Below are 27,588 nucleotides of genomic sequence, written 5' to 3'. Positions count from 1 at the left end.
ATTGCTTTGAGGTGGATGCTACCGCTGCATCTACCTTAGGGACTTTAGACCACACTGCTAATTCCTCATCACTAAAAGGGTAACGCCTTTTGGAAGATGATGGGAGAAACCCTTTGCCCCGTTTGTCCCATTCTTTTTTGACAAGGTCTTTAATAGCGGAAATGACTGGAAAGGCATGCCGTTTTTTCTGGCCTAGTCCTGCAAACATGATGTCCTGAACCGACCTGACCTCCTTAGTATCTGGACACCCCATAGTGTTCCTAACGGATTTTATAAGGTTGTCTATACTGTCGACTGGAAAACTTGCTCCGCCTTCATCCTCAGAAGAGCTGGGAGATGATCCTGAGGTATTGAAGGATCAGATTAAGCCCTCTTCAGACTCTGAACTGGAAACGGGAGAAAGGCGCTTATTTCCATGTTTCTTTAGGGATTTTGATCCCAGATACTGGATCTCCTGCCTTATTATGGCTCTGATATTTGTGGTTGTAACAGCCGCCTCATCCTGTAAGGTCTGATCTATACAGCTTTGACACAACCTTTTAAGATACATGTCGGGCAGGGGTTGCATACACAGGGCACACTCCTTGTACTTAGATTTATTGGTCTTCTTAGCCTAAGGGGAGAGGCAGAGAAGGAAGGGATCAGCTAATAGGTAGAGGATCATAAACACTCACCCAGTGAAGCTATCTTCTTCATCATCATCATACCAGTTTTGGAGGTGGAGACGCTGTGTGGGGTCTGAGTAGATCTGCATCTCTACTCCTCGTTTTACTTCTCATGTGAGTGTCAGATCCTTCCATGGAACGACAACTCCTTTTTGCCGATGATTTTGAGCCCTTAGCGCTGATTTTGACAGCGCTATCTTGCTCCACCGCTGGTGGGTGCTCATCATGCGACGAGGACAGCATACTGAGCGAATAGCTCTGTGCCCCGGCCTGCAAATTGAATTGCGCGGTCATCTGCAGCGCGCCGCCCGCCGCAAACCGGAAGTGCTCCGACCACTTCCATGAAGCAGCATGGACTTACCCGCACGACGCAGCCTCCGCCGCCTTCTAGCACTACACTCCACCGCTGGTAACTGGAAGATCGGCCCCACACACATGCCTCCTCCATAGGCCGGGCTTTGTTGCCCGGAACCTGCCGAATGGTGAACAGACGAGGGGGGAGGCTGCATGCAGTGGCTCCCCCGCCGCTACTACTGATGCCGCAGCCCCTGCTGTCATCGAGAGGACCACACAGGCGGGTGCACAGGCTCAGGTAATCTGGAGGTGCTCCAACCACCTCCATCTGTAGGAATCCAGGGATTTCCGATAGGAACAGGAAACCAACTGAGGAGGAGAGGGGGACAGCCCTTTTTATCTCTGTAGGTTTCCTGTTCCTATGGGCGGGTCCCTCTCTCAAGTGGGTGCTGTCGTGGCGAGGGGTAAAATTGAAAATGCAGTATAAAAGGGAACCTGTTAGGGTATGTGTCCACGTTCAGGATTGAATCAGGATTTGACATCAGTATTTGTAAGCCAAAACCAGGAGTGGAACAAATAGAGGAAAAGTATAATAGAAACATATGCACCACTTCTGCATTTATCACCCACTCCTGGTTTTGGCTTACAAATACTGATGTAAAATCCTGACCAAATCCTGATGCAATCCTGAACGTGGACACATACCCTTACAGTACAGAAATTCACACTTGGCCCTCACTGCACATTTAATGTTGTCGATCATAAAAGCAAAGTTTGTCCAGAAAGACTGGACCTGGTCTTGTAGGGACCATATGAGCACATTCAGCAGCACAGAAGGGGAAGAAGGTAGATTCATCCAATAAGATAACAGGTTATAGGAAGCCAACAGCATCATTACCCTCCAATTTCTCTTACAGGCCCATCATAGTATTTTTCTTCAAGTGATTTTCTAACTTGTCAGCACATTCTACGTACACTGTCATTTGAGTTTACAGATCTGGGCAGGTTACGACAATCGTCTCCTAATTTCAGGGTGTAGGTTGGCCCTCCAGGCTATATATTCTATAGAAAAGGGCTTTTAAAGTCCAAAGTCATTTGAACAGTTTTGGGTGGAGGAGAATGTTGTGGTCTAGAGGCAAAATGGTGATCACACGATTGTGATCCAGACAGACTACACCACCGATAAAGCAGCCACAGACAGTGGCTGAGAAGAATCTGTGACTTCTCTGCATTTAGTGGTTACTACTCACCTGGGTAGTCATATGTAGGAATCTCCTCTTTACACCACTCATCACCCCTCACATACGTCTCTGTAGTATTAATACGGGTCAGATCTTCACACTGAAACAAATATTGTAAAAGTCACAGACAGATGGAGAAGTCACATCTATGATCAGCTCTGATCCTGCCATCTCCACCGTTCTCATTACAAACTGGATAAACCGAATTACTTACCAGTAATTGTATTTTATGGAGTCCACGATAGCACCCACAGAGAGGGGATCCACCCCCAGGAACAAGAAGCCTACAGATAAAAAGGGGTGGTCCCCCTCCCCTCCTCAGTTGGATTACAGAGTACAAGAGGAACCGCCAAGAAAACATTAGAACATCTTCATAAAAACTACTCAATATGTATAAACATATACTTCAATGTATACTACCATCACCCGGAGTGAAATACATACACATCTCTATTATGTGCTACTAAGGGAGGGAAGTGGGTTCTGTCGTGGACTCCATAAAAAACAATTACCGGTAAGTAATCCTTTTTTTATTCTCGCCATGACAGCACCCACTGAGAGACTTACAGAGAACCATCATCTGGGAGGGACCACCGTATTGAGGACAGGTCTCCCGAAAACCAAGTCAGAAGATGATGACAAATTGAGTCTATAGTGGCTGTAAAAGATAGATGGTGAAGACCATGTTGCAGCATTACATATCAGATCAATCGAGATGTCCGCCTTCTTAGCCCAGGAGAATGCCATAGCCCGTGCCGAATGTGCCCTTATTCCATCCGGAGGACCTTCACCCTTTGCTGAGTAAGCCAGACAGATTGTATCTGTGATCCAACGTGATAAAGTGCTCCTTGTGACTCCAAACCCTTTCCTGTGGCTCTGAAAAGACACAAACAGAGCCGTACTCTGCCTTCAGGGATATTTAATATGTACTTTAATGATATGTACTTTCATGCGACAAGACAGAAGACGGACCTATCAGGGCATCAAGGACCAGATTCACATCCTAGGGAGGCAAGCGAGCAATGTGTACAGAGTCACTACGCTCACACGCTGAAATAAACCGTGCAACCCATCTATCTCCCGCAATATTACGACTAGATAGGGCTCCCAAAAGCTGATATCTGATCCTATAATGTGTTAACTGAAAAACCCAGCTCCCAACCCTCGAAAATTGCAGCAAGTGGAACCTCACTAGAGAAAGGCCCAGTATGAAAATTAAGGAACTTCCTCCACACTCTACTGTATATCTTGGTCGTGGATTCTTTCCTACTCTGCAGACTGGTACTAATCAGGTTGTCAGAAAACCCCCTTAATTTCAACAACTGCCTCAAGTTCCACGCCGTCAAGTGGAGACCTCTCACCCAAGGATGACAGAATGGACTGCAAGAGAGCAGGCCCGGATCTGGTGGGAAGATCCAGGGGTTGGATATGGACATGGCTCTGAGCCATGAAAACCAAGGTCTCTTGGGCCAGAAAGGAGCAAAGAGAATTACCCTTTCTCTCTCGTCCCTGATCTTCCTGATGACTTGTGGAAGCACCATCATTGGAGGAAACACATAGGCCAGACTGAAGCGACAAGGGAACTGGAGGGAGTCAACCAACTCCGGCTGATCTGCTCTGTCCAGGGAGGCAAATCTTTGGACCTTTCTGTTGTCCCTGGTAGCAAACAAGTCTATTTCCTGAAGTCCCCACAAGTCCACTAAATTCCTGAATACTTGGTGACTGAGATCCCATTGTCTCTGATATAACGTATGGCGACTGAGGAAGCCGCTTTAAGATTTTCCACTCCCCTGATGTGAAGGGCTGAGAGGGACTAGAGATGGGCTTCGGCCAGATCGAGAACTTCCACCACAGTAGACATCAGCAATTTTGATCAAGTTCCGCCTTGCCAATTTACGTATGCAACTGACATGGTATTGTCCGACAAAACTCTCACATGTGTCCCCCGCAGCTGTGGGAGAAAGCGATGTAAAGCATGACTGACTGCCTTTAATTCCTTTAGATTTGAGGAGTCAACAGCCTCCTCTATGGACCTCTGCCCCTGGGCCAGGTTATCGTCCATATGAGCTCCCCATCCATCAGGGCTAGCATTCGTAGTAACTATCCTGGACGGTTTCACTACCCATGGAATTCCCTTCCCTCCTGGTCTCCCGGGACCTCCACCAGGACATGCTTAGATAATAGACATAAAACCTCCAACTCAAGAGCCTCCTGTTGTGCCGGGGATCTAAGAGAGGTGATGACAAAGGAAGCTGAGGGGATTCGACAAAACTCTAGTTTCAACCCTGATGTTACTAAGCCCAGGGTCCAGGGATTAGAAGTGATCTCCCGCCATCTGTGGCAAAACATTTTTAACCTGCCGCCCACAGGAGGTCAGGGTCAATGGAATTTATTACTCTTCCTGGGAGAGGATCCGCTAAAATGGGCACCTTTTTATTTGGTCTCCTTTGTCTCCCAGCGATCTCGGTTTTCATAAGGCCACCTTCTACCGAATGGTCACTTTCTGAAGGCCCTCCTGTAGGACGGAACAGACTGTTTAGGGAACCCCTTCTTTCTCTTTCCCGCCTTGGTGAGGATCTAATCGAGCACACTGCCAAACAGGAACTCACCTTGGCATGGAATTGTGCACAATTTAGACTTTGTACAATTTTATCCAGAACATGTACAATTTTTGTACATGTTCTGGATATAGCCGGTCTAAAGGCTCTGGTGCAGGACTCCCATGATCTTTTAAGTAATGTCTCTGCTTTGCAGTCTAGAGCAATGTTTCTCAACTCCAGTCCTCAAGACCCACCAACAGGTCATGTTTTCAGGATTTACTTAGTATTGCACAGGTGATAATTTCATTACCTGCTCAAGCATTAATTCCATCAACTGGGCAATACTAAGGAAATCCTGAAAACATGACCTGTTGGTGGGTCTTGAGGATTGGAGTTGAGAAACACTTGTCTAGAGGGTCAGATAGGACCACAGAATCTTCTACAGGCAGGACAAAATGTCTAGAAGTCGAGGCCACTGCGGAGTCCACCTTGGACCAAGCTGTCCAGTCATCTTCCTCAAAGGGACACCTCCTCCTGGGAGATGAAGAGAGGAACCCTCGCGCTGTCCCTGCTTGCTCCATTCCATCCTGACCAAATCCTTCACCACACCAATAACTGGGAAAGCTTGTCTCTTTTTCTGCGAGAGACCTGCAAACATAATTTCCTTTGTATATCTAACCTCTTTCACCTCTAAAAGCCCCATGGTATTTCTAACTATTTCTAACTGATTTCACCAGGTTATCCATACTCTCTATGGGAAAAAAAAGATAGCCCTTCTTCACCAGATGACAATGAATCAGAAGCACCAGAGAATCCAGCCTGGTCACTACTGGAAGCAGAACTGGAGACAGGGGTAACACTCCTTGCTTTAGACTTATGTTTCTCATGCCTGTTTGAACATCCTAAGGACTGAAGTTCCTCTCTTATCATTAATCATATATCAGCGGATCTAACTGAGGACTCCTCCTCTAAAGTCTGGCTGATACAACTCTGACACAGTCTTTTAAGATAGAGGTCAGGAAGGGGTTGTGAGCACAAGGCACATTCTTTGTGCTTGGCTTTTTTAGTTTTCTTAGCCTGATAGGGAGGTACACAGAAAGAAGGTGAGTCAGCTTAGTAGGCAGAGTCATGTAACACTCACCCAGTGAAGCTGTGATGTGGCACCGGTTCTGGAAGCGGAGGCACAGCACGAGTTCTAGATGGTACAGCTTACTCCATACACTCTTGTTAGTGGAGTTGCCCTCTTGGGAGCGCCCACTGCTATTATTGGGATTGCTGTCCGGCTGCACTTCCACCACCTGTGGGTGCACCTCAGATTCTCCTGGAGAGGACATCTTTGGGACACATTGGCAGCAGGAGGCCGCCGGATCTTATACTTACAGCCCGTCCATCTCCGGAACAAGCCTCCCCGGACCCCTGGAAGTGAACCCAAGCAATTTCAGTTCAGTAATGTTGAATGGGCAGTGCGCATGCATGGGCCTAAACCCGGAAGCACTGCCCGATGGAAGAGAAGGGCAGCCGATGCACGCATCCCGCTCCACAAGATGAGTGCCGGTCTGGTCCTACTGCACCGCGTGAGCCAGGACAGCCTCTTCCGGATCCTGGCCTCACATCATCCACCATCAGACGAGGGTGAAGACTGACAGGCAGGGATCTCCAGACGCTGCTTCTGGTGCCGCAGCCCCAGCCGTTCCCCAGACACCGCACAGGTGGCAGGAACAGGCCCAGGTAACCTTTCCTGTGCAGGTTCCCGCAGGAACAAGAAACCAACTAAGGAGGTGAGCCCCTTTTCATCTGTAGGTTTCCTGTTACTGGGGACAGATCCCTTCTCTCAGTGGGTGCGGCCAGCGATTATAAAAAAAAAAAACAACCCATAATAATGGTGGATAAAACAAAACTGAGCACAAAACCTTCACAGCCGTCTACACATCATAGGGGAGATCTCATGACACATTCTCTCCATCTACCTGATGATCCTGAGGAACATTGGGATCTTCTTGTTTACAGTCCTGTGGAAGAAGAGGATGGGGACATCTCTCTGGTGTTGTCCTCCTACTGGATAGATCTGGAAGAAACACATACAGGGATTGAATTTATTCTTTACATACAGATAACACTGGTCAACAGCATTTTTGGTGCCAAAGATATTTCATCGAATTTAGGGTATTTTTGGGGTGCTGATTCTGAATATGTCATCAGTTTTGCCAGATTGGCTCAAGTTTTTGACATTTTTGGTATCTTATTTATAGCACTTGTTGGTAAATGCGACGCATCATCTCATTAATTTCTTTGGATTAGTACTTGAACTGAGCAGTTCTCAATATAGTTTTGTGTTAATTAGTGTTCTAAAAGTTTGTTCATAGCTTGATTTTTGCACTAACTTTATGTTGTTGCCTGTTTTCCAGTGAAAAGCATGAACTCATCAAGAAGAAGTTGTCTTAACGATCCAGACTCATTCTGTTACATTTGTGGTGAATACACACTGCCAAAACATAGAAGAAACATAACAGACTTCGTAAAAAAAGTGTATTTTGCCTATTTTGGGGTTATGCTTGGGGACCAAGACAAGTTTTGGGCCCCACACATAGTGTGCAAAGCATGTATCGAATTATTACGAAAATGGAGCAAAGGACAAAGAAAAAGCTTCAAATTTGGTGTTCCAATGGTGTGGAGAGAGCCAAAAAATCATCATGATGACTGTTATTTCTGTGCAGTGCAAGTGCAAGGATTCAATAAGCATAAGAAACGAAAATGGGAGTAACATGGAATCTGCAAGAAGGCCTGTCCCTCATTGTGAAGATGTGCCTGTACCTGTGTTTACCATAAATAACAGTCATCATGATGATTTTTTGGCTCTCTCCACACCATTGGAACACCAAATTTGAAGCTTTTTCTTTGTCCTTTGCTCCATTTTCGTAATAATTCGATACATGCTTTGCAAACTATGTGTGGTGCCCAAAACTTGTCTTGGTCCCCAAGCATAACCCCAAAATAGGCAAAATACACTTTTTTTACGAAGTCTGTTATGTTTCTTCTATGTTTTGGCAGTGTGTATTCACCACAAATGTAACAGAATGAGTCTGGATCGTTAAGACAACTTCTTCTTGATGAGTTCATGCTTTTCACTGGAAAACAGACAACAACATAAAGTTAGTGCAAAAATCAAGCTATGAACAAACTTTTAGAACACTAATTAACACAAAACTATATTGAGAACTGCTCAGTTCAAGTACTAATCCAAAGAAATTAATGAGATGATGCGTCGCATTTACCAACAAGTGCTATAAATAAGATACCAAAAATCTCAAAAACTTGAGCCAATCTGGCAAAACTGATAGCATATTCAGAATCAGCACCCCAAAAATACCCCAAATTCATTAAAATATTTTGGACACCAGAAAAAAATTTTTTTTTGTTGACCTGTGTAATTATAGGCCGTCTGTATTTAGTCCAGTCCATTACCTGGTGATTTTAGGGGCTGGGGAACCTCCATCATGATGTCCTTGTACAGATCTTTGTGTCCTTCTAAATACTCCCACTCCTCCATTGAGAAATAGACAGCGACATCCTGACACCTTATAGGAACCTGACACATACAATGACACCGTCATCCCCCCGATCCCTTCATAGCGTTACTGTATAATGTCCCAGCATTCCCAGCAGTGTCACCTCTCCAGTCAGCAGCTCAATCATCTTGTAGGTGAGTTCTAGGATCTTCTGGTCATTGATGTCCTCATGTATCAGGGGGTGAGGTGGAGGCCACATGACTGGGCTTAGGGGTCTTCCCCATCCCTCAGACACAGGGTCCTGACAGCGCTCACTAGAGGTCTTCTTCACTACTGTGTAATCCTGGTTATGGAGAGACACATTAATAAATCTCACTACAGACATTTCCAGAGTCCTCACCTCTCCAGTTCTGTCCATCTGTTATTCCCACAGATAAGAATGATGTAATGTGACGTCATCAGAATCTCTCACCTCTCCAGTAAGCCGGAAGAGGATCTCTAGGGTGAGGTGTAATATTCTCTCCGCCATCTTGTCTCTGTCCATATCCATCTTTGATGGGTAAATCAGGAAAATTCTCTTCTATAGTAGATCTTCACAGAGGATCGGATATTGTAGAGACCTGAATGAGAAAAAGATGAGCCGATGTAACATCATAAAAATCCTGGCGATAATAAGGGGAAACACATAAAAAGATAAAACTTGTAGATGTTGTACTCTCTAGTCTTGTATGGACTGGAACGTAAGTTGAATTGCTGACTAAGGGTACCGTCACACTAAGCGACGCTGCAGCGATAGCGACAGCAATGCCGATCGCTGCAGCGTCGCTGTGTGGTCGCTGGAGAGCTGTCACACAGACCGCTCTCCAGCGACCAACGATGCTGAGGTCCCCGGGTAACCAGGGTAAACATCGGGTTGCTAAGCGCAGGGCCGCGCTTAGTAACCCGATGTTTACCCTGGTTACCAGCGTAAAATGTAAGTACATACTTACATGCGTCCCCCGGCGTCCGCTTCCTGTAATGACTGAGCGCCGGCAGTAGCAGGGCACAGCGGTGACGTCACCGCTGTGCTGTGCTTTCACTTTCAATTTGCGGCGCTCAGTCAGTGTGGGAAGCGGACGCCGGGGGAAGCATGTGAGTATGTACTGTTTGTTTTTTTTTTACATTTTACGCTGGTAACCAGGGTAAACATCGGGTTACTAAGCGCGGCCCTGCGCTTAGTAACCCGATGTTTACCCTGGTTACCAGTGTAAAATATCGCTGGTATGGTTGCTTTTGCCGTCAAACACGGCGATACACGGCGACCTAGCGACCAAATAATGTGCAGACCTTCTAGCAGCGACCAGCAATTTCACAGCGGGATTCTGATCGCTGCTGCGTGTCAAATACAGCGATCTCGCTCCCTAGGACGCTGCAACGTCACAGATCGCTGGCGACGTTCCTTAGTGTGACGGTACCTTAAGACATCTCCTCCATGCTCCCAATCACTGCCTATGTTACTCACTGCTTTGGTGACTGATTGGCTGTAAGAATCATAACTTCGTTAGGACTGAGCAGAAAATACAGAGACTGGCGGGGACCCAAGCAGCAATGGTATATTTGCTATTTTACAGTATTTAGTTTTCTTCTTTCCATCTACTAATAAAACCTATATATTTTAGGCCACAGACAACAAGCAGTTTCCCCCTCGGAGTCGGCAGCTGAATACGTTCCTCATAGACTCATCTTCCATAACGCTAATTCTCGTCTCATTTACCGACCCTGGAATCGGCATTAGTAATACTGCAGGAGATATTCATTACACGTGACAGGAGAAATAACGACTTCATGATGAGGACGACATCTTCATCTTCTACTACGGCTCTAGGAACAGATCTGTCCAGAGTCCGTCACTGACTCCATCCCCACCGGCCTCTATATGAAGGTTTCCTGACAATACTGTGTGGAGGCCCCGTACTATGAGAGTAATACAGGTTTCCTTGGTTCCCGTCTTTCATAGTCGTTTGTATCTATCAGCGAAAAGGAACAAAACCATTGTGATTCTTATAAGGGTATGTGTCCACGTTCAGGATTGCATCAGGATTTGGTCAGGATTTTACATCAGTATTTGTAAGCCAAAACCAGGAGTGGTGCATATGTTTCTATTATACTTTTCCTCTATTTGTTCCACTCCTGGTTTTGGCTTACAAATACTGATGTAAAATCCTGACCAAATCCTGAACGTGGACACATACCCTTAGGAGACAACACAAACCCCCTAAATATAACATTTTATAACAACCCCACAATCTGTGACTCTTCAGGGTAAATCGCTCTCTCACCATTGGATTAGAGCTGATACTATGGAGCTAAAGTGACTAAACAGACTTTCTGTCACCTCCATAAAGGGGCACTTTTCTGTGTTTGTCAGAACTGTCCGAGGATTATTAGAGATGATAGTTTCCCCCAAATAGAAGGGACACCTGTGGATATTGGGGTCTTTACCTGCTACAGTTCTGGTGTGTGGAGCCTCCACCTGCAAAGCCGCACTCCACATAGAGAATAATGGAGCCTCCAGCACCGACCTCCACCCGCAGAGCCGCACTCCACATAGAGAATAATGGAGCCTCCAGCACCAACCTCCACCCGCAGAGCCGCACTCCACATAGAGAATAATGGAGCCTCCAGCACCGACCTCCACCCGCAGAGCCGCACTCCACATAGAGAATAATGGAGCCTCCAGCACCGACCTCCACCCGCAGAGCCACACTCCACATAGAGAATAATGGGGCCTCCGGCACCGACCTCCACCCGCAGAGCCGCACTCCACATAGAGAATAATGGAGCCTCCAGCACCGACCTCCACCCGCAGAGCCGCACTCCACATAGAGAATAATGGTAAATGCTAGAGTGTATGGGCTCCTTCCAGGTGTGACGTCATTTCGGGGGCGTGTCCTATCGTGAGGGGGCGTGTTCTGAGTTCACATCATAGGCCGGAGACACACTGGTGCGAGATACGGCCGAGTCTCGCTGGTTAAAAGCAAGCTGTGGCACCGGTACTCCAGAGCGGAGCGTGCAGCTGCATAGCAATACATGGAGCTGCACGCTGAGCTCCGGAGTGCCGGTGCCACAGCTTGCTTTTAACCAGTGAGACTCGGCCGTATCTCGCACCAGTGTGTCTCCGGCCATGGGCGTATTCTCTTTTTACCAAGGCGGCAAATGAAAGCAGCATGACAGCTTGTGGACGCCATGGAGGTCAGTGGTTTCAGGGTGAAAAAATGCTACTTGCTGATCGCTATTGGGGGGAGGCCCTGTGGTGGTCGACCTACTTGTCTGTGTGGGGAGCGACCTGCGGTGGGATTTGGGGGGCTCCGCTGCTGCTGGCTATTGTGGGGGACCCATGGGGTGAGATTTTGGGGGGACCTGCTGCTGGCTATTGTGGGGGACCCCTGTGGAAGGCGACCTGCTTGTGTGAGGGGGACTACCCATTTTAGTGGGGGGCAACCTGCTTGTGGGGGGGGGGGGTGACCTGCTGCTGGCAATTGGGGGGACCCCTGTGGTGGGATTTAGGGGTGACCTGCTTATGGGGTGACCTGTTTGGGGTGGGAGACCTGCTGCTGGCTATTGGGGTGACCCCTATGGTGGGACCCCTGTGGTGTGATTTGGGGGTGACCTGCTTGCGGGGGACCCCTTTTAGTGAGGGTGACCTGCTTATGGTTGGGTTTGGGGAGGCGACCTGCTTGTGTAGGGGTGACCTGCTGATGGCTATTGATGGGCCCCTGTGGTCGGGTTTGGGGGTGACCTGCTGGCTATTGGGGGGGACCCCTGTGGTGGGGTTTGGAGGTGACGTGCTGCTTACGGGGTGGACCCCTTTTAGTGGGTGCGACCTGCTGCTGGCTATTGGGAAGACCCCGGTGGTGGGGTTTGAGGGCAACATGCTTGTGGTCGGGTTTTGGGAGGGCGTGACCTGCTGTCTATTGGGGGGGACCCTTGTGGTGGATGTGGGAGGAGACCTGCTGCAAGCTATTGGGGGACCCCTGTGGTGGGATGTGGGGGTGACCTGCTTGTTGTGGAATGTGGGGAGGCGACCTGCTTGTCGTGGAATGTGGGGAGGCAACCTGCTGCTGGCTATTGGGGGGGGATCCCGTGGTGGGATTTGGGGATGACCTGCTGCTTACTGATGGAACCCCTTTTATTAGGGGGTGACCTGCTGCTTACTGGGGGATCCCTTTTATTGGGGGGCGACCTGCTTATGGGTTGGGTTTGGGGGGGCTGAAGAGGGTTTAAGCTGGGTGGGAAGTGGACATCCGAAGGGGGTGTGTGCTGGGTGGGGGGGGGTCCACGTCCACATCTGATGGGGGTTTGTGCTGGGTGGGGGTTTGTGCTGGGTGGGGTTTCTGCATCTGGGGGTTTGTGCTCGGTGGGGGGTTCCGAGTCCGGTGGGGGTTGGACGTCCGAAGGGGGGGTGTGTGTTGGGTGGGAGGGGGGGTATGTGTGCTGGGTGGGGGGGGTCCACGTCCGATGGGGGCTTGTGCTGGGTGTGAGGTCTGCATCTGGGGGTTTGTGCTGGGTGGGGGGGTCCACGTCTGATGGGGGTTTGACATCCGATGGTGGTTTGTGGGGGTTGGACGTCCGATGGTGGTTTGTGGTATGGGGGTTTGTGGGGTTGGACGTCCTCCGATGAGAGTTTAAGCTGGGGTGGCGTTCGATTGGGGGGGGGTGTCTGATGGGATTTATGGTTGGGGCAGGGGGCGTCATATTTGGATTTACACTTGGGGGAGGGAATGTCTGGTGGGCTTTGGATTTATCCTGTTGGGTCCGCTGGTTAATGTGAGGTGGAGGTTTCTGACTGGGGGAGCGAGGTTATGCTGTGTGGCCATCTGGTTGATGTGGGGGGGGGCTAATGCTTCATTGGGGTACACAAAAAAAATATGAGTGTATGCTGCTTATGCTATGCAAAAAAAAATAAATTACGTATTTCCCTGTAGAGTAGGCTACACCACCAACTGGCACGAAGCTAATCCTTTTTAGCTTAATGTCAGTAGGAGGCAGACATGGGTCTGGACCGCCCAGCCCAGTTTCTGACTTAGGTTTTGAGGTTTTTTTTATTAACGATTTTCCTTTTTCTTTTAATTTTTTTTTTTTTTTTTCAGATACGGCTTTTGAGGGCGACAGTGGAATTGTCACTCTAATCTCCCACCTAGAATTGTCACTACCATATCATCTGTGGTCTACGAGGCAAGGCCCTAACACATCAAGAGTGTTTGTGGTTCCCCAGAGGACGGTCCATGCCACGAATCCCCCTACCCTCTCGCCCCCCCAGAGCCAGATAGAGTAGGGAGGGAATCCGTTATGTGCCAGCCGCCGAAAGGTCTGCGTCCAGGTTATTCCATGCCCATCTTCATCATCGGTCTGCGAAGAATGATGTGTGATCTTCAGGACAGGTATATCCTACCAGGCAGTGAGGGGGCTACTTTAAAAAAAAAAAAAAATGAAAAGGACAGGACAAATATGTCTTAGTTTGCCCCTGAGCAATATGGACGTCTCCTGAGGAAACCTTAGTATTCATGCAGCCTCCATGTTTTCCAGAGGCTCCTGTGACCCTGCTCTTAAAATATCCAGGCTTCGGTCTAGGCCTTCTCTGGTGGCCGGTCCACACCGCCAGTGCCCTGAACAATCATGCACGCCAACTTTCTAGTGCATCCTACTCTGCGCCTATCAGTTTAAGAGTACTTTGCTTCTGCAACAGAGGACTAAATTCAATTCAAGGCCGGTATTATGATCTCTGGTCTGGGACACCGAAACCTCAGACACCAGAGGCAGGCCTGGGGGGGGCAGAGCCACATACCAAACCGACAGTCCAGCCCGCATGCACCAACAGCATATTACAGTTTTACAATACTTTAGAAATGCATAAAATGAAACAAGCAAAAGCATAAAGTTATTCAATGCAAAATAAATGTAGTTTTATAAAATTAGAAATGTTTCTATATCTAATGTTAAAATGATATTTATCCAGTATTTCTATAAGTAAAAGTCTGAGATTTCTGTGGGAAATGGTAATTTGTTCCTCTTTAACCAGTTCTGAATGTAAATAAAACATTGCTCTGATTAAGTCTCCACATTGTATTTTAGCCTTTCATTTCAGGCGTAGGGCAGGACAAGCCCCTGATGTATCTGTGTAACACATGGAAGGTGCTATAATAACAGCCTAAGGGTACTGTCACACTCTGCAACTTTCCAACGATCACGACCAGCGATACGACCTGGCCGTGATCGTTGGAAAGTCGTTGTGTGGTCGCTGGGGAGCTGTCACACAGACCGCTCTCCAGCGACCAACGATGCCGAGGTCCCGGGTAACCAGGGTAAACATCGGGTTACTAAGCGCAGGGCCGCGCTTAGTAACCCGATGTTTACCCTGGTTACCAGCGTAAAAGTAAAAAAAAAAAAAAACGTACATACTCACATTCCGGTGTCCGCCAGGTCCCTCGCAGTCTGCTTCCCGCTCTGACTGAGTGCCGCCGTAAAGTGAAAGCAGATCACAGCGGCGACGTCACCGCTGTGCTCTGCTCTCACTTTCCGGCGAGCAAGGGACCTGAAGGACACCGGAATGTGAGTATGTACGTTTTTTTTTTTTTTTTACTTTTACGCTGGTAACCAGGGTAAACATCGGGTTACTAAGCACGGCCCTGCGCTTAGTAACCCGGTTTACCCTGGTTACAAGCGAAGGCATCGCTGGATCGCTGTCACACACAACGATCCAGCGATGACAGCGGGAGATCCAGCGACGAAATAAAGTTCCAAACGATCTGCTACGACGTACGATTCTCAGCAGGGTCCCTGATCGCTGCTGCGTGTCAGACACAGCGATATCGTATGGATATTGCTGGAATGTCACAGATCGTACCGTCGTAGCGACCAAAGTGCCACTGTGTGACAGTACCCTTAGGCCATGTTCACACCAGCATTCGGCAGAGCTGCGGATGGCAGCCTTCTTCCTTCGTTAAGGCTACTTTCACATTAGCGTCGTGTGACGCATGTCTCATTGCGTCGTTTTGGAGAAAAAACGCATCCTGCAAAGTTGCCTGCATGATGCGTTTTTTCTCCATAGACTTTCATTAGCGACACATTGGGACAGATTGCCACACGTCGCATCCGTCGTGTTTTGGCAGACCGTCGGCAAAAAAAAAAGTTCCATGTAACGTTTTTTTGTGCGTCGAGTCTGCCATTTTCGACCGCGCATGCGCGGCCAAAACTCCGCCCCCTCCTCCCCGGAACTCACAATGAGCCAAGGATGCGTTGTAAAACTGCATCTACTGCCCACGTTGTGCTACATAAAAGACACTGTCCGTCGGGCCGACGGACTAGTGGGAAAGTAGCCTAAGGCCGGAGACACACTGGTGCGAGATACGGCCGAGTCTCGCTGGTTAAAAGCAAGCTGTGGCACCGGCACTCCGGAGCGGAGCGTGCGGCTCCATGTATTGCTATGCAGCTGCACGCTCCGCTCCGGAGTGCAGCTGCCACAGCTTGCTTTTAACCAGCGAGACTCGGCCGTATCTCGCACCAGTGTGTCTCCGGCCTAAGCCCCGCTCACTGCCACAACTCTTCCTTCAGTTCCGCCTACGTCTGCATGCGTCCTGCATACCCTATCTTTAACATTGGGTACGCAGGCCAAGCGGATGCCTCCGCATGCGTTGTTTAACGCTGCGCCGACCGCAATAAAATGCAACATGTTGCGTTCGATGCAGTTCAGCGCATCGTCAAAATGAGGCATGCCTGCGTACCCAATGTTAAAGATAGGGGACGCATGCAGACTTAGGCGGAGCTGAAGGAAGAAGTGCAGCAGTGGGCGGGGCTTAGCGAAGGAAGAAGGCTGCCGAACGCTGGTGTGAAACCTGCCTGAGACAGGTAAACCACTTTTGAAACAATGTTCACTTGTACAAGCTCTTAGCCCCTTAGTGACGGGGCCAATTTTTTAAAAATCTGACCAGTGTCACTTTATATAGTAATAACTCTGGAATGCTTCAACATCCCATTGCTTTTGAGATAAATTTTTTTTTTCGTGACATATTAGACTTTATGGTAATGGTAAACTTAGGTTGATATGTTTTGCTTTATTTTGTAAAAAAATCAGAAATTTTACAAATTGTAAAAAATAGAAATTTTGAATGATTCTCCCTTGAAGGCCGGAGTCACACTAGAGAGGAATACGGACGAGTGCTATGCGAGAAAAAAAAAAAAATCGCATAGCACTCAGACCAATGTTAATCTCCCATCACTTTTTTTTTTTTTCACGGCCGTATTATATGTGCGAGTGAAATTGCAGTATGCTGTGATTTGCACCGTATATCAGCCGAGACTCGCCAATGAAAGTCTATTTGTGCAAGAAAAACTCGCACCACATGGGCCATCAGTGTGACTTGCGATAAATACGCAACGGTGTCCTATGAAAGGCCAACAATTCAGGTGCAGTGTACAGTAAAATCACACTGACAGGTTACAATAGAATAGATATATACACACAGTATAGGTGTATATAAAATCTAAAGAGATACACTACAGACCAAAAGTTGGACACACCTCATTTAAAGATTTTTCTGTATTTTCATGAATATGAAAATTGTACATTCACACTGAAGGCATCAAAACTATGAATTAACACATGTGGAATTATATACTTAACAAAAAAGAGTGAAACAACTTATATTCTAGGTTCTTCAAAGTAGCCACCTTTTGCTTTGATGACTGCTTTCGACACTCTTGGCATTCTCTTGATGAGCTGCAAGAGGTTGTCACCGTAAATGGTTTTCACTTCACAGGTGTGCCCTGTCAGGTTTAATAAGTGGGATTTCTTGCCTTATAAATGGGGTTGGGACCATCAGTTGTGTTGTGCAGAAGTCTGGTGGATACACAGCTGATAGTCCTACTGAATAGACTGTTCGAATTTGTATTATGGCAAGAAAAAAAGCAGCTAAGTAAAGAAAAACGAGTGGCCATCATTACTTTAAGAAATGAAGGTCAGTCGGTCCGAAAAATTGGGAAAACTTTGAAAGTGTCCCCAAGTGCAGTGGCAAAAACCACCAAGCGCTACAAATAAACTGGCTCACATGAGGACCGCCCCAGGAAAGGAAGACCAAGAGTCACCTCTGCTTCTGAGGATAAGTTTATCCGAGTCACCAGCCTCAGAAATCGCAGGTTAACAGCAGCTCAGATTAGAGACCAGGTCAATGCCACACAGAGTTCTAGCAGCAGATGCATCTCTACAACATCTGTTAGGGCTTGTTTCCATTTGCGAGAAAAACATCCGTATCTCGCATGTGGAAACCAAGCTGTGGCGCCGGCACTTTGGAGCGGAGCGTGCAGCTCCATGTGTTCGTATGCAGCCGCACGCTCCGCTCTGGAGTGCCGGCGCCACAGCTTGGTTTCCACATGCGAGATACGGACGTGTTTCTCGCAAATGGAAACAAGCCCTTAAGAGGAGACTTTGTGCAGCAGGCCTACATGGTAATATAGCTGCTAGGAAACCACTGCTAAGGACAGGGAACAAGCAGAAGAGACTTGTTTGGGCTAAATAACACAAGGAATGGACATTAGACCAGTGGAAATCTGTGCTTTGGTCAGATGAGTCCAAATTTGAGATCTTTGGTTCCAACCACCGTGTCTTTGTGCAACACAGAAAAGGTGAACGGATGGACTCTACATGCCTGGTTCCCACCGTGAAGCATGGAGGAGGAGATGTAATGGTGTGGGGGTGCTTTGCTGGTGACACTGTTGGGGATTTATTCAAAATTGAAGGCATACTGACCCAGCATGGCTACCACAGCTTCTTGCAGCGGCATGCTATTCCATCCTATTTGCGTTTAGTTGGACCATCATTTATTTTTCAACAGGACAATGACCCCAAACACACCTCCAGGCTGTGTAAGGGCTTTTTGACCAAGAAGATGAGTGATGGGGTGCTACGCCAGATGACCTGGTCTCCACAGTCACCAGACCTGAACCCAATCGAGATGGTTTGGGGTGAGCTGGACCGCAGAGTGAAGGCAAAAAGGGCCAACAAGTGCTAAGCATCTCTGGGAACTCCTTCAAGATTGTTGGAAGACCATTCCCGGTGACTACCTCTTGAAGCTCATCAAGAAAATGCCAAGAGTGTGCAAAGCAGCCATCAAAGCAAAAGGTGGCTACTTTGAAAAACCTAGAATATAAGACATATTTTCAGTTGTCTTACACTTCTATTAAGTATATAATTCTACATAGTTTTGATGCCTTCAGTGTGAATGTACAATTTTCATAGTCAAGAAAATACAGAAAAATCTTTAAATGAGGTGTGTGTAAACATTTGGTCTGTGGTGTGTGTGTGTGTGTGTGTGTGTGTGTGTAAAATTTGGGGCCTGTATGTATTTAATAAAAATGTTTTCACTGAAAAAACTGGCGTGGGCTCCCACACAATTTTCTGTGCCACAGAGGGAAAGCCAGTGACTGAGGACAGATATTATAGCCTAGAGAGGGACCATGGTTATTGCCACCCCAGAAAAGGTGCATCTGTATGATGCACCAATTCTGGCACTCAGCCTCTGTCTTCTCACTGCCCTGTAGTGGTGGCATATGGGGTAATAAGGGGTTAATGTCACCTTTGTATTGTAAGGTGACATTAGGCCAGCGTGGTAATGGAGAGATGTCTGATAGATGCCTCTCCATTACTAACCTGTGGGCTTGATGTTACTTGACAATAAAAAGGTGACATCAACCGCACAAATATGAACCCCACTGCTACAGGGCAAGTAGGAAGAGCGAGGCTAAATGCCAAAATTGGCACATCTATAATATGCGCCATTTCTGGGACGGCTGAGAGCTGATGGTTTTTAGCCTGTGGGGCTGCCAATATCCATGGCCTCTTCACAGGCTATTAATATCAGTCTACAGCTGTCTGCCTAACCTTTCCTGGTTGGATTTGATAGAGGGACCCCATGTCAATATTTTGTGTCTCCCTGTAAAATAGCCAGTAAAGGCTAAGCAAACAGCTGTGAGCTGATATTAATAGCCTGGGAACCTTTATGGTTATTGGCTCCTTTCCAGAATAGTAACATCAGCTGTCAGCTTTCCCTCTGCTGGTTATGAAAATTATGCGGGAGCCCAAGCATGTTTTATTTTTATTTTTTGAAAAATAAACATTGCATTTCACGCAGGTTTCTTGGTTGTTTTTTTTACAGCATATGTAGGTTAATTATGTTAATGCTCCTACGTGTGTGTGTGTGTGTCTTTAGTTAATATTAATGAGGGTATCTCGTGAAGAGTTTGAATAAATAAAGGAATTGTGATGCATTTTCCTTATTTTTATTTTTTTTAATATATATTTAGTGCTCACGATTTATAGAAACGCATCAAATCCGCATAAAAAAGTACAGAATTTCCACTGCGTTTTCTGCTAAGAGACGCAATAACCATGCGGAAATTTCCTCAAGCAAATCTGCAACGTGCGCACATAGCCTTAATCATTTAGGTGCTTAAGTCACTTGACAGCAGCATTTAAGGGGTTTAAACAGCCAAGGTCAGTGCCAACACTGATTGTGGCTGATGCAGCATTTTGTCAGCTATATTGTACAGCAGGGGTGTCAAACTGCATTCCTCGAGGGCCGCAAACAGGTCATGTTTTCAGGATTTCTGTTGTGAATTCCGCTCTTGGGCTCCCTCCGGTGGTTGTAAGTGCACTTTTGTGAGTTCTGCTCTTGGGCTCCCTCCTGTGGTTTTGAGTGGAATGGCTGCTTCTTGGATTTAGCATCAGCAGCTGCTTCCACTGATCATCTTTCTGGCTCGGCTATTTTAGTCTGGCCTTATCCCTGACTCAATGCCAGTTGTCAATTGTTCCTGCTTAGAGTCACAGCTCTTTTGGACTTCACTGACACTCTGACCAGTTCAGCAAAGATAAGTCCTTGTTTCTCCTTTTGCAGTCCACTTGTTGTGGACTTGATTGTTCAGCACATTCTATGTTTTTTTTTGTCCAGCTTATCAGTATGGAACTATTCAGCTAAGCTGGAAGCTCTGGGCAGCAGATTTTGCCCTCCACACCTTTAGTCAGGTGTGGAGATTTTTACAATCTCTGCGGTGGCCTTTTTCTAGTTTTTATTACTGACCGCACAGTGTTCTGTCCTGTACTATCTGTCTAGCTAGTATTGGCCTCCTTTGCTACATCTTGTTTCATTCTACGTATGTCATTTCCCTCTCCACTCACAGTCATTATTTGTGGGGGGCTGTCTATCCTTTGGGGATTTTCTCTGAGGCAAGATAGCTTTCCTGTTTCTACCTTTAGGGGTAGTTAGTTCTTAGGCTGTGACGAGTCTAGGAAGTTACAGGAACATCCCACGGCTACTTCTAGTGTTGTGTTGAGATCAGGAACTGCGGTCAGTATAGTTCCCACTTGCTCAGAGCTCGTCGCATGTCGCTCCTAAATCACCAGTCCATAACAGATTTCCTTGTATTGCACAGGTGATAATTTAACTACCTGCACAGATAATGATTCCAGCACTTTGTGTAATGCTAAGGAAATCTTGAAAACATGCATGGTTTGAGGCCCTCGAGGAATGCAGTTTGACACCCCTGTTGTACAGCCAACAGCTGCAGGGTTGCCACCTGTCTGGGGATGGTATTCTCTTAGATCTTACATCTTAGATCAGTAAAAAGGTGTATTGGTCATTAAGGAGTTAAAGGGAATCTGTGACCAGGTGTTTGCATGCAGCGTGTAAGTACACATTCACACTGGCCTCTTGTCCCGATTCACACCGTGACCGTAACCCCTACGTCACGGATCGGGGTGACTTTAGGCCAATAGACGGCTATCACATGCGCAGGGGGGCTTATCCTAGTTATCCCTCCACTGCTACAATGTGATGAAAAAACACACTCAAGGCTATTGACCTCTTAAGTTTACAGCAGGGGCTTATTTTAGTTATCCCCCTGCTCTTCAATATACCATGAACTGCAGGGTTTATGTATATCCTGCTTTACAGTTACGCTTGAACTTGCAGCTCTCTGGCACCCCCCTTACCCTCAGGTCAGGTTAGGTACTGCACCTAGGGTAATTAGTCGCCAGAAAGGCTGCCTGCTTTGTACTGGCTATTGGGCAAGCTGCAGCGAGGTGATATAACTACTCCCACTCAGGCAGGAACAATAATTATCAACGCTGCCGTCGCTACAGTGACTCCCAAAGGCACAGAACAAAGGTATGCTGCCACCAGCTTCGATTAAACGGGTCCGAAGCTAACCCAAAACAGTAGCGTAACTCCCTTCAGAAGACTTAGGGTACGTTTTAGAACAGGAGAACGAAACTAGTATTTAGATATTTTACTCCGTAAAAAATTAATGGAGTGTTTACAAAAAGGCATATAAAGATGTTACAATATGAGACAATTAAAAATATGTACAAGGTAATTATAAAAATAACAGGGGTTAAATGAGACATTAACACTTACATGTGTTCAGGGCATTGCAGGCAATCAGGCTAGTGGGTGGAGTTCCCATATGTCCCAGTTCATCAGGGCTAGCAGTCAGGGCTCCTCAGGTAAAACCAACTGCTGGGGGCCTGCCAGAGACTTATAGACTGCAGCCCGTGACATCACCAAAAGGGCTGGCTTTCCCAGTCCATCCTCTCCCTTCAAACTTACCAAATTTAACTCTAATTCTTATAAGTCTCGTATTTTCATTCCCAAACATGTCAGAATCATAACACACCCAGCATTCTTCTTATTCTACAATTGGCTTTCTAATGATACTAAATTCGGGCACGTTGTGACACCCGGTTCCGGAGAAATCTGTACTCTGTCCCTGTTTGAACTAGAGGCTCATGCTTACAGTGTTTGACAGATCCACCGATGGACCTTAGCAATATGTACTTATTATTTTCCTAGGCCAAATTGTTGGCCCAATATCTTACAGTATTGGAACAAAGGACTTCATGGATTTTGGGAAATTCTATACCAGTTCTAGCTGATTACACAGGTCAACAAAAAAAAATTTTTTTTCTGGTGTCCAAAATATTTTAATGAATTTAGGGTATTATTGGGGTGCTGATTCTGAATATGTCATCAGTTTTGCCAGATTGGCTCAAGTTTTTGACATTTTTGGTATCTTATTTATAGCACTTGTTGGTAAATGCGACGCATCATCTCATTAATTTCTTTGGATTAGTACTTGAACTGCGCAGTTCTCAATATAGTTTTGTGTTAATTAGTGTTCTAAAAGTTTGTTCATAGCTTGATTTTTGCACTAACTTTATGTTGTTGTCTGTTTTCCAGTGAAAAGCATGAACTCATCAAGAAGAAGTTGTCTTAACGATCCAGACTCATTCTGTTACATTTGTGGTGAATACACACTGCCAAAACATAGAAGAAATATAACAGACTTCGTAAAAAAAGTGTATTTTGCCTATTTTGAGGTTATGCTTGGGGACCAAGACAAGTTTTGGGCACCACACATAGTGTGCAAAGCATGTATCGAATTATTACGAAAATGGAGCAAAGGACAAAGAAAAAGCTTCAAATTTGGTGTTCCAATGGTGTGGAGAGAGCCAAAAAATCATCATGATGACTGTTATTTATGGTAAACACAGGTACAGGCACATCTTCACAATGAGGGACAGGCCTTCTTGCAGATTCCATGTTACTCCCATTTTCGTTTCTTATGCTTATTGAATCCTTGCACTTGCACTGCACAGAAATAACAGTCATCATGATGATTTTTTGGCTCTCTCCACACCATTGGAACACCAAATTTGAAGCTTTTTCTTTGTCCTTTGCTCCATTTTCGTAATAATTCGATACATGCTTTGCACACTATGTGTGGGGCCCAAAACTTGTCTTGGTCCCCAAGCATAACCCCAAAATAGGCAAAATACACTTTTTTTTACGAAGTCTGTTATGTTTCTTCTATGTTTTGGCAGTGTGTATTCACCACAAATGTAACAGAATGAGTCTGGATCGTTAAGACAACTTCTTCTTGATGAGTTCATGCTTTTCACTGGAAAACAGACAACAACATAAAGTTAGTGCAAAAATCAAGCTATGAACAAACTTTTAGAACACTAACACAAAACTATATTGAGAACTGCTCAGTTCAAGTACTAATCCAAAGAAATTAATGAGATGATGCGTCGCATTTACCAACAAGTGCTATAAATAAGATACCAAAAATGTCAAAAACTTGAGCCAATCTGGCAAAACTGATGACATATTCAGAATCAGCACCCCAAAAATACCCTAAATTCGATGAAATATCTTTGGCACCAAAAATGCTGTTGACCAGTGTTATAGATGGGAGGAGGGATGAGTAAGTTGCCCAGAGCCTGGAATTTACAGCTAGCAATAAAAACTTTTATACACGTCCACATCTCAGCAAACACAAACACAGAGAGAAGGGGGGGTTTTAGCCCGCAGCATGGGTCTGACAGGCAAAGCTACAAAATCATATTACATGTCATACAATATCGTGACACCTCTGAACAGAAAAAAAACAGACTGAAACATGATTGAATACCCTGCAGTAAATAAATAGCATAGTGCATGAAAATAATATAGGGTATTTAGTTAAAAAAAAAAGTGTTATGTAACAAAAAAAAAAAAAAAAAAAGCAGAAGCCATCCCACCACTTCACGGTGACCGTAATTTGGACAGTCCTAAGTCTAAAATTAAAAACACTATTTTGTCATGTGACATGCATGTGGATAAGGGATGAGAAGGATTGGGCCCACCTACTGGACACAGCAATGGAAAACCACATCAATATACACTGCTCAAAAAACTAAAGGGAACACTTAAACAACAGAATATAACTCCAAGTACATTAAACGTCTGTGAAATCAAACTGTCCACTTAGGAAGCAACACTGTTTGACAATCAATTTCACATGCTTTTGTGCAAATGGAAAATATAACAGATAGAATTGATTGCCAATTATCAAGACACTCAATAAAGGAGTGGTTCTGCAGGTGGGGACCACAGACCACATCTCGGTAAAAATGCTTTCTGGCTGATGTTTTGGTCACTTTTGAATGCTGGTTGTGCTTTCACATTCGTGGTAGCATGAGACGGACTCTACAACCCACACAAGTGGCTCAGGTAGTGCAGCTCATCAAGGATGGTACATCAATGCGATCTGTGGCAAGAAGGTTTGCTGTGTCTGTCAGCGTAGTGTCCAGATGCTGGAGGCGCTACCAGGAAACAGGCCAGTACACCAGGAGACGTGGAGGGGGCCGTAGGAAGGCAAAAACCCAGCAGCAGGACTACTACCTCAGCCTTTGTGCAAGGAGGAACAAGAGGAGCACTGCCAGAACCCCGCAAAATGACCTCCAGCAGGCCACAAATGTGCATGTGTCTGCACAAACGGTTAGAAACCGACTCCATGAGGATGGTCTGAGTGCCCGACAACCACAGATGGGAGTTGTGCTCACAGCCCAACACCGTGCAGGACGCTTCGCATTTGCCACAGAGCACCAGGATTGGCAAATTCACTACAGGCGCCCTGTGCTCTTCACAGATGAAAGCAGGTTCACACTGAGCACATGTGACAGACGTAACAGAGTCTGAAGACACCATGGAGAGAGATCTGCCTGCAACATCCTTCAGCATGACCGGTTTGGCAGTGGGTCAGTAATGGTGTGGGGTGGCATTTCTTTGGAGGGCCACACAGCCCTCCATGTGCTCGCCATAGGTAGCCTGACTGCCATTAAGTACCGAGATGAGATCCTCAGACCCCTTCTGAGACCATATGCTGGTGCATTGGGCCCTGGGTTCCTTCTGATGCATGACAATGCCAGACCTCATGTGGCTGGAGTGTGTCAGCAGTTCCTGCAAGATGAAGGCATTGATGCTAAGGACTGGCCTGCCCGTCCACTAGCCCTTAATCCTATCGCGCACATCTTTGACATCTTGTCTTGCTCCATCCACCAATGTCACGTTGCACCACAGACTGGCCAGGAGTTGGCGGATGCTTTATTCCAGGTCTGAGAGGACATCCCTCAGGATAACATCCACCGCCTCATTAGGAGAATGCCCAGGCATTGTAGGGAGATCATGCACGCACGTGGAGGCAACACACATTACTGAGCATGATTTCTTTGTCTTGAGACATTTCCGCTGAAGTTGGATCAGCCTATAACTTCATTTTCCACTTTGATTTTGAGCATCATTCCAACTCCAGACCTCTGTGCTATATTAGTTGTGATTTACGTTGTTTTTTTTGAGCTTTTATTGTTCTCAACACATTCCACTATGTAATGAATAAAGATTTACAACTGGAATATTTCATTCAGTGATATCTAGGATGTGGGATTTTAGTGTTCCGTTTTTATATTTTTGAGCAGTGTATATTAAGGTTTTTAATATTAGTTAGGACTGTCCCAATTAGGTTCACCATGAAGTGGTGGGATTGCTTTTGCAATTTTTTTTAATCAAACAAACGTGTTAACTAAGTGCCCTATATTTTCTTGCACTATAGCCGTTTACTTAGTACAAGTTATTCAATCATTGTTTCTGTCCCCCCCCATATAAAGTACAGCCACCATCTATATGCACGTATATACAGCATTCTAAAATGCTGTGTATATATAGTAGGCCAACTGCCTGTATACCCTTATATACAGGTCCTTCTCAAAAAATTAGCATATAGTGTTAAATTTCATTATTTACCATAATGTAATGATTACAATTAAACTTTCATATATTATAGATTCATTATCCACCAACTGAAATTTGTCAGGTCTTTTATTGTTTTAATACTGATGATTTTGGCATACAACTCCTGATAACCCAAAAAACCTGTCTCAATAAATTAGCATATTTCACCCGTCCAATCAAATAAAAGTGTTTTTTAATAACAAACAAAAAAAAACATCAAATAATAATGTTCAGTTATGCACTCAATACTTGGTCGGGAATCCTTTGGCAGAAATGACTGCTTCAATGCGGCGTGGCATGGAGGCAATCAGCCTGTGACACTGCTGAGATGTTATGGAGGCCCAGGATGCTTCAATAGCGGCCTTAAGCTCATCCAGAGTGTTGGGTCTTGCGTCTCTCAACTTTCTCTTCACAATATCCCACAGATTCTCTATGGGGTTCAGGTCAGGAGAGTTGGCAGGCCAATTGAGCACAGTAATACCATGGTCAGTAAACCATTTACCAGTGGTTTTGGCACTGTGAGCAGGTGCCAGGTCGTGCTGAAAAATGAAATCTTCATCTCCATAAAGCATTTCAGCCGATGGAAGAATGAAGTGCTCCAAAATCTCCTGATAGCTAGCTGCATTGACCCTGCCCTTGATGAAACACAGTGGACCAACACCAGCAGCTGACATGGCACCCCACACCATCACTGACTGTGGGTACTTGACACTGGACTTCAGGCATTTTGGCATTTCCTTCTCCCCAGTCTTCCTTCAGACTCTGGCACCTTGATTTCCGAATGACATGCAAAATTTGCTTTCATCAGAAAAAAGTACTTGGGACCACTTAGCAACAGTCCAGTGCTGCTTCTCTGTAGCCCATTTCCTGCACACGCCTGTGCACGGTGGCTCTGGATGTTTCCACACCAGACTCAGTCCACTGCTTCCTCAGGTTCCCCAAGGTCTGGAATCGGTCCTTCTCCACAATCTTCCTCAGGGTCCGGTCACCTCTTCTCGTTGTACAGCGTTTTCTGCCACATTGTTTCCTTCCAACAGACTTACCATTGAGGTGCCTTGATACAGCACTCTGGGAACAGCCTATTTGTTGACAAATTTCTTTCTGGGTCTTACCCTCTTGCTTGAGGGTGTCAATGATGGCCTTCTTGACATCTGTCAGGTCGCTAGTCTTACCCATGATGGGGGTTTTGAGTAAAGGCCCCGTCTCACACAGCGACGCTGCAGCGATACAGACAACGATGCTGATCGCTGCAGCGTCGCTGTGTGGTCGCTGGGGAGCTGTCACACAGACAGCTCTCTCCAGTGACCAACGATCAGGGGAACGACTTCGGCATCGTTGAAACTGTCTTCAACGATGCCGAAGTCCCCCTGCAGCACCCGGGTAACCAGGGTAAACATCGGGTTACTAAGCGCAGGGCCGCGCTTAGTAACCCGATGTTTACCCTGGTTACCAGCGTAAATGTAAAAAAAAACAAACAGTACATACTCACCATCTGTTGTCCGTCAGGTCCCTTGGCGTCTGCTTCCTGCTCTGACTGAGCCGCCGTACAGTGAGAGCAGAGCGCAGCGGTGACGTCACTGCTGCGCTCTCACTTTACGGCGGCTCAGTCAGAGCAGGAAGCAGACGGCAAGGGACCTGACAGGCAACAGATGGTGAGTATGTAGTGTTTGTTTTTTTTTACATTTACGCTGGTAACCAGGGTA

The 27,588-nt window shown here is 46.3% G+C and overlaps 1 protein-coding gene and 1 long non-coding RNA gene across 5 annotated transcripts in view; one reads left to right on the top strand and one right to left on the bottom strand.

Moving 5' to 3' along the window:
• The window catches only part of LOC143766498 (uncharacterized), an 831,863-nt gene that overhangs the window by 24,754 nt on the left and 779,521 nt on the right, over positions 1–27,588 (bottom strand). For 3 of the 4 annotated variants that reach the window (XM_077254230.1, XM_077254231.1, XM_077254228.1), the window contains exons 2-6: positions 8,719–8,866; positions 8,410–8,589; positions 8,203–8,326; positions 6,708–6,805; positions 2,210–2,300 (exon numbers count right to left, since the gene is read on the bottom strand). In XM_077254230.1, coding sequence (XP_077110345.1) covers positions 2,210–2,300; positions 6,708–6,805; positions 8,203–8,326; positions 8,410–8,589; positions 8,719–8,796 — 571 coding nt within the window. In that variant the 5' untranslated portion in view covers positions 8,797–8,866. Of the gene's footprint in view, positions 1–2,209; positions 2,301–6,707; positions 6,806–8,202; positions 8,327–8,409; positions 8,590–8,718; positions 8,867–10,727; positions 10,863–27,588 lie in introns of those variants that run through there. The other variant, XM_077254229.1, reaches the window with a different exon arrangement.
• LOC143766544 (uncharacterized) lies at positions 11,333–14,333 on the top strand. Its single transcript, XR_013213586.1, has 2 exons — positions 11,333–11,477; positions 13,376–14,333. It is a non-coding gene; the product is annotated as an uncharacterized LOC143766544 (long non-coding RNA).

Source organism: Ranitomeya variabilis, chromosome 4 (genome assembly GCF_051348905.1).
Source record: "Ranitomeya variabilis isolate aRanVar5 chromosome 4, aRanVar5.hap1, whole genome shotgun sequence".
NCBI classification, from domain to species: domain Eukaryota; kingdom Metazoa; phylum Chordata; class Amphibia; order Anura; family Dendrobatidae; genus Ranitomeya; species Ranitomeya variabilis.
This window is presented reverse-complemented; position numbering and strand designations above follow the sequence as displayed.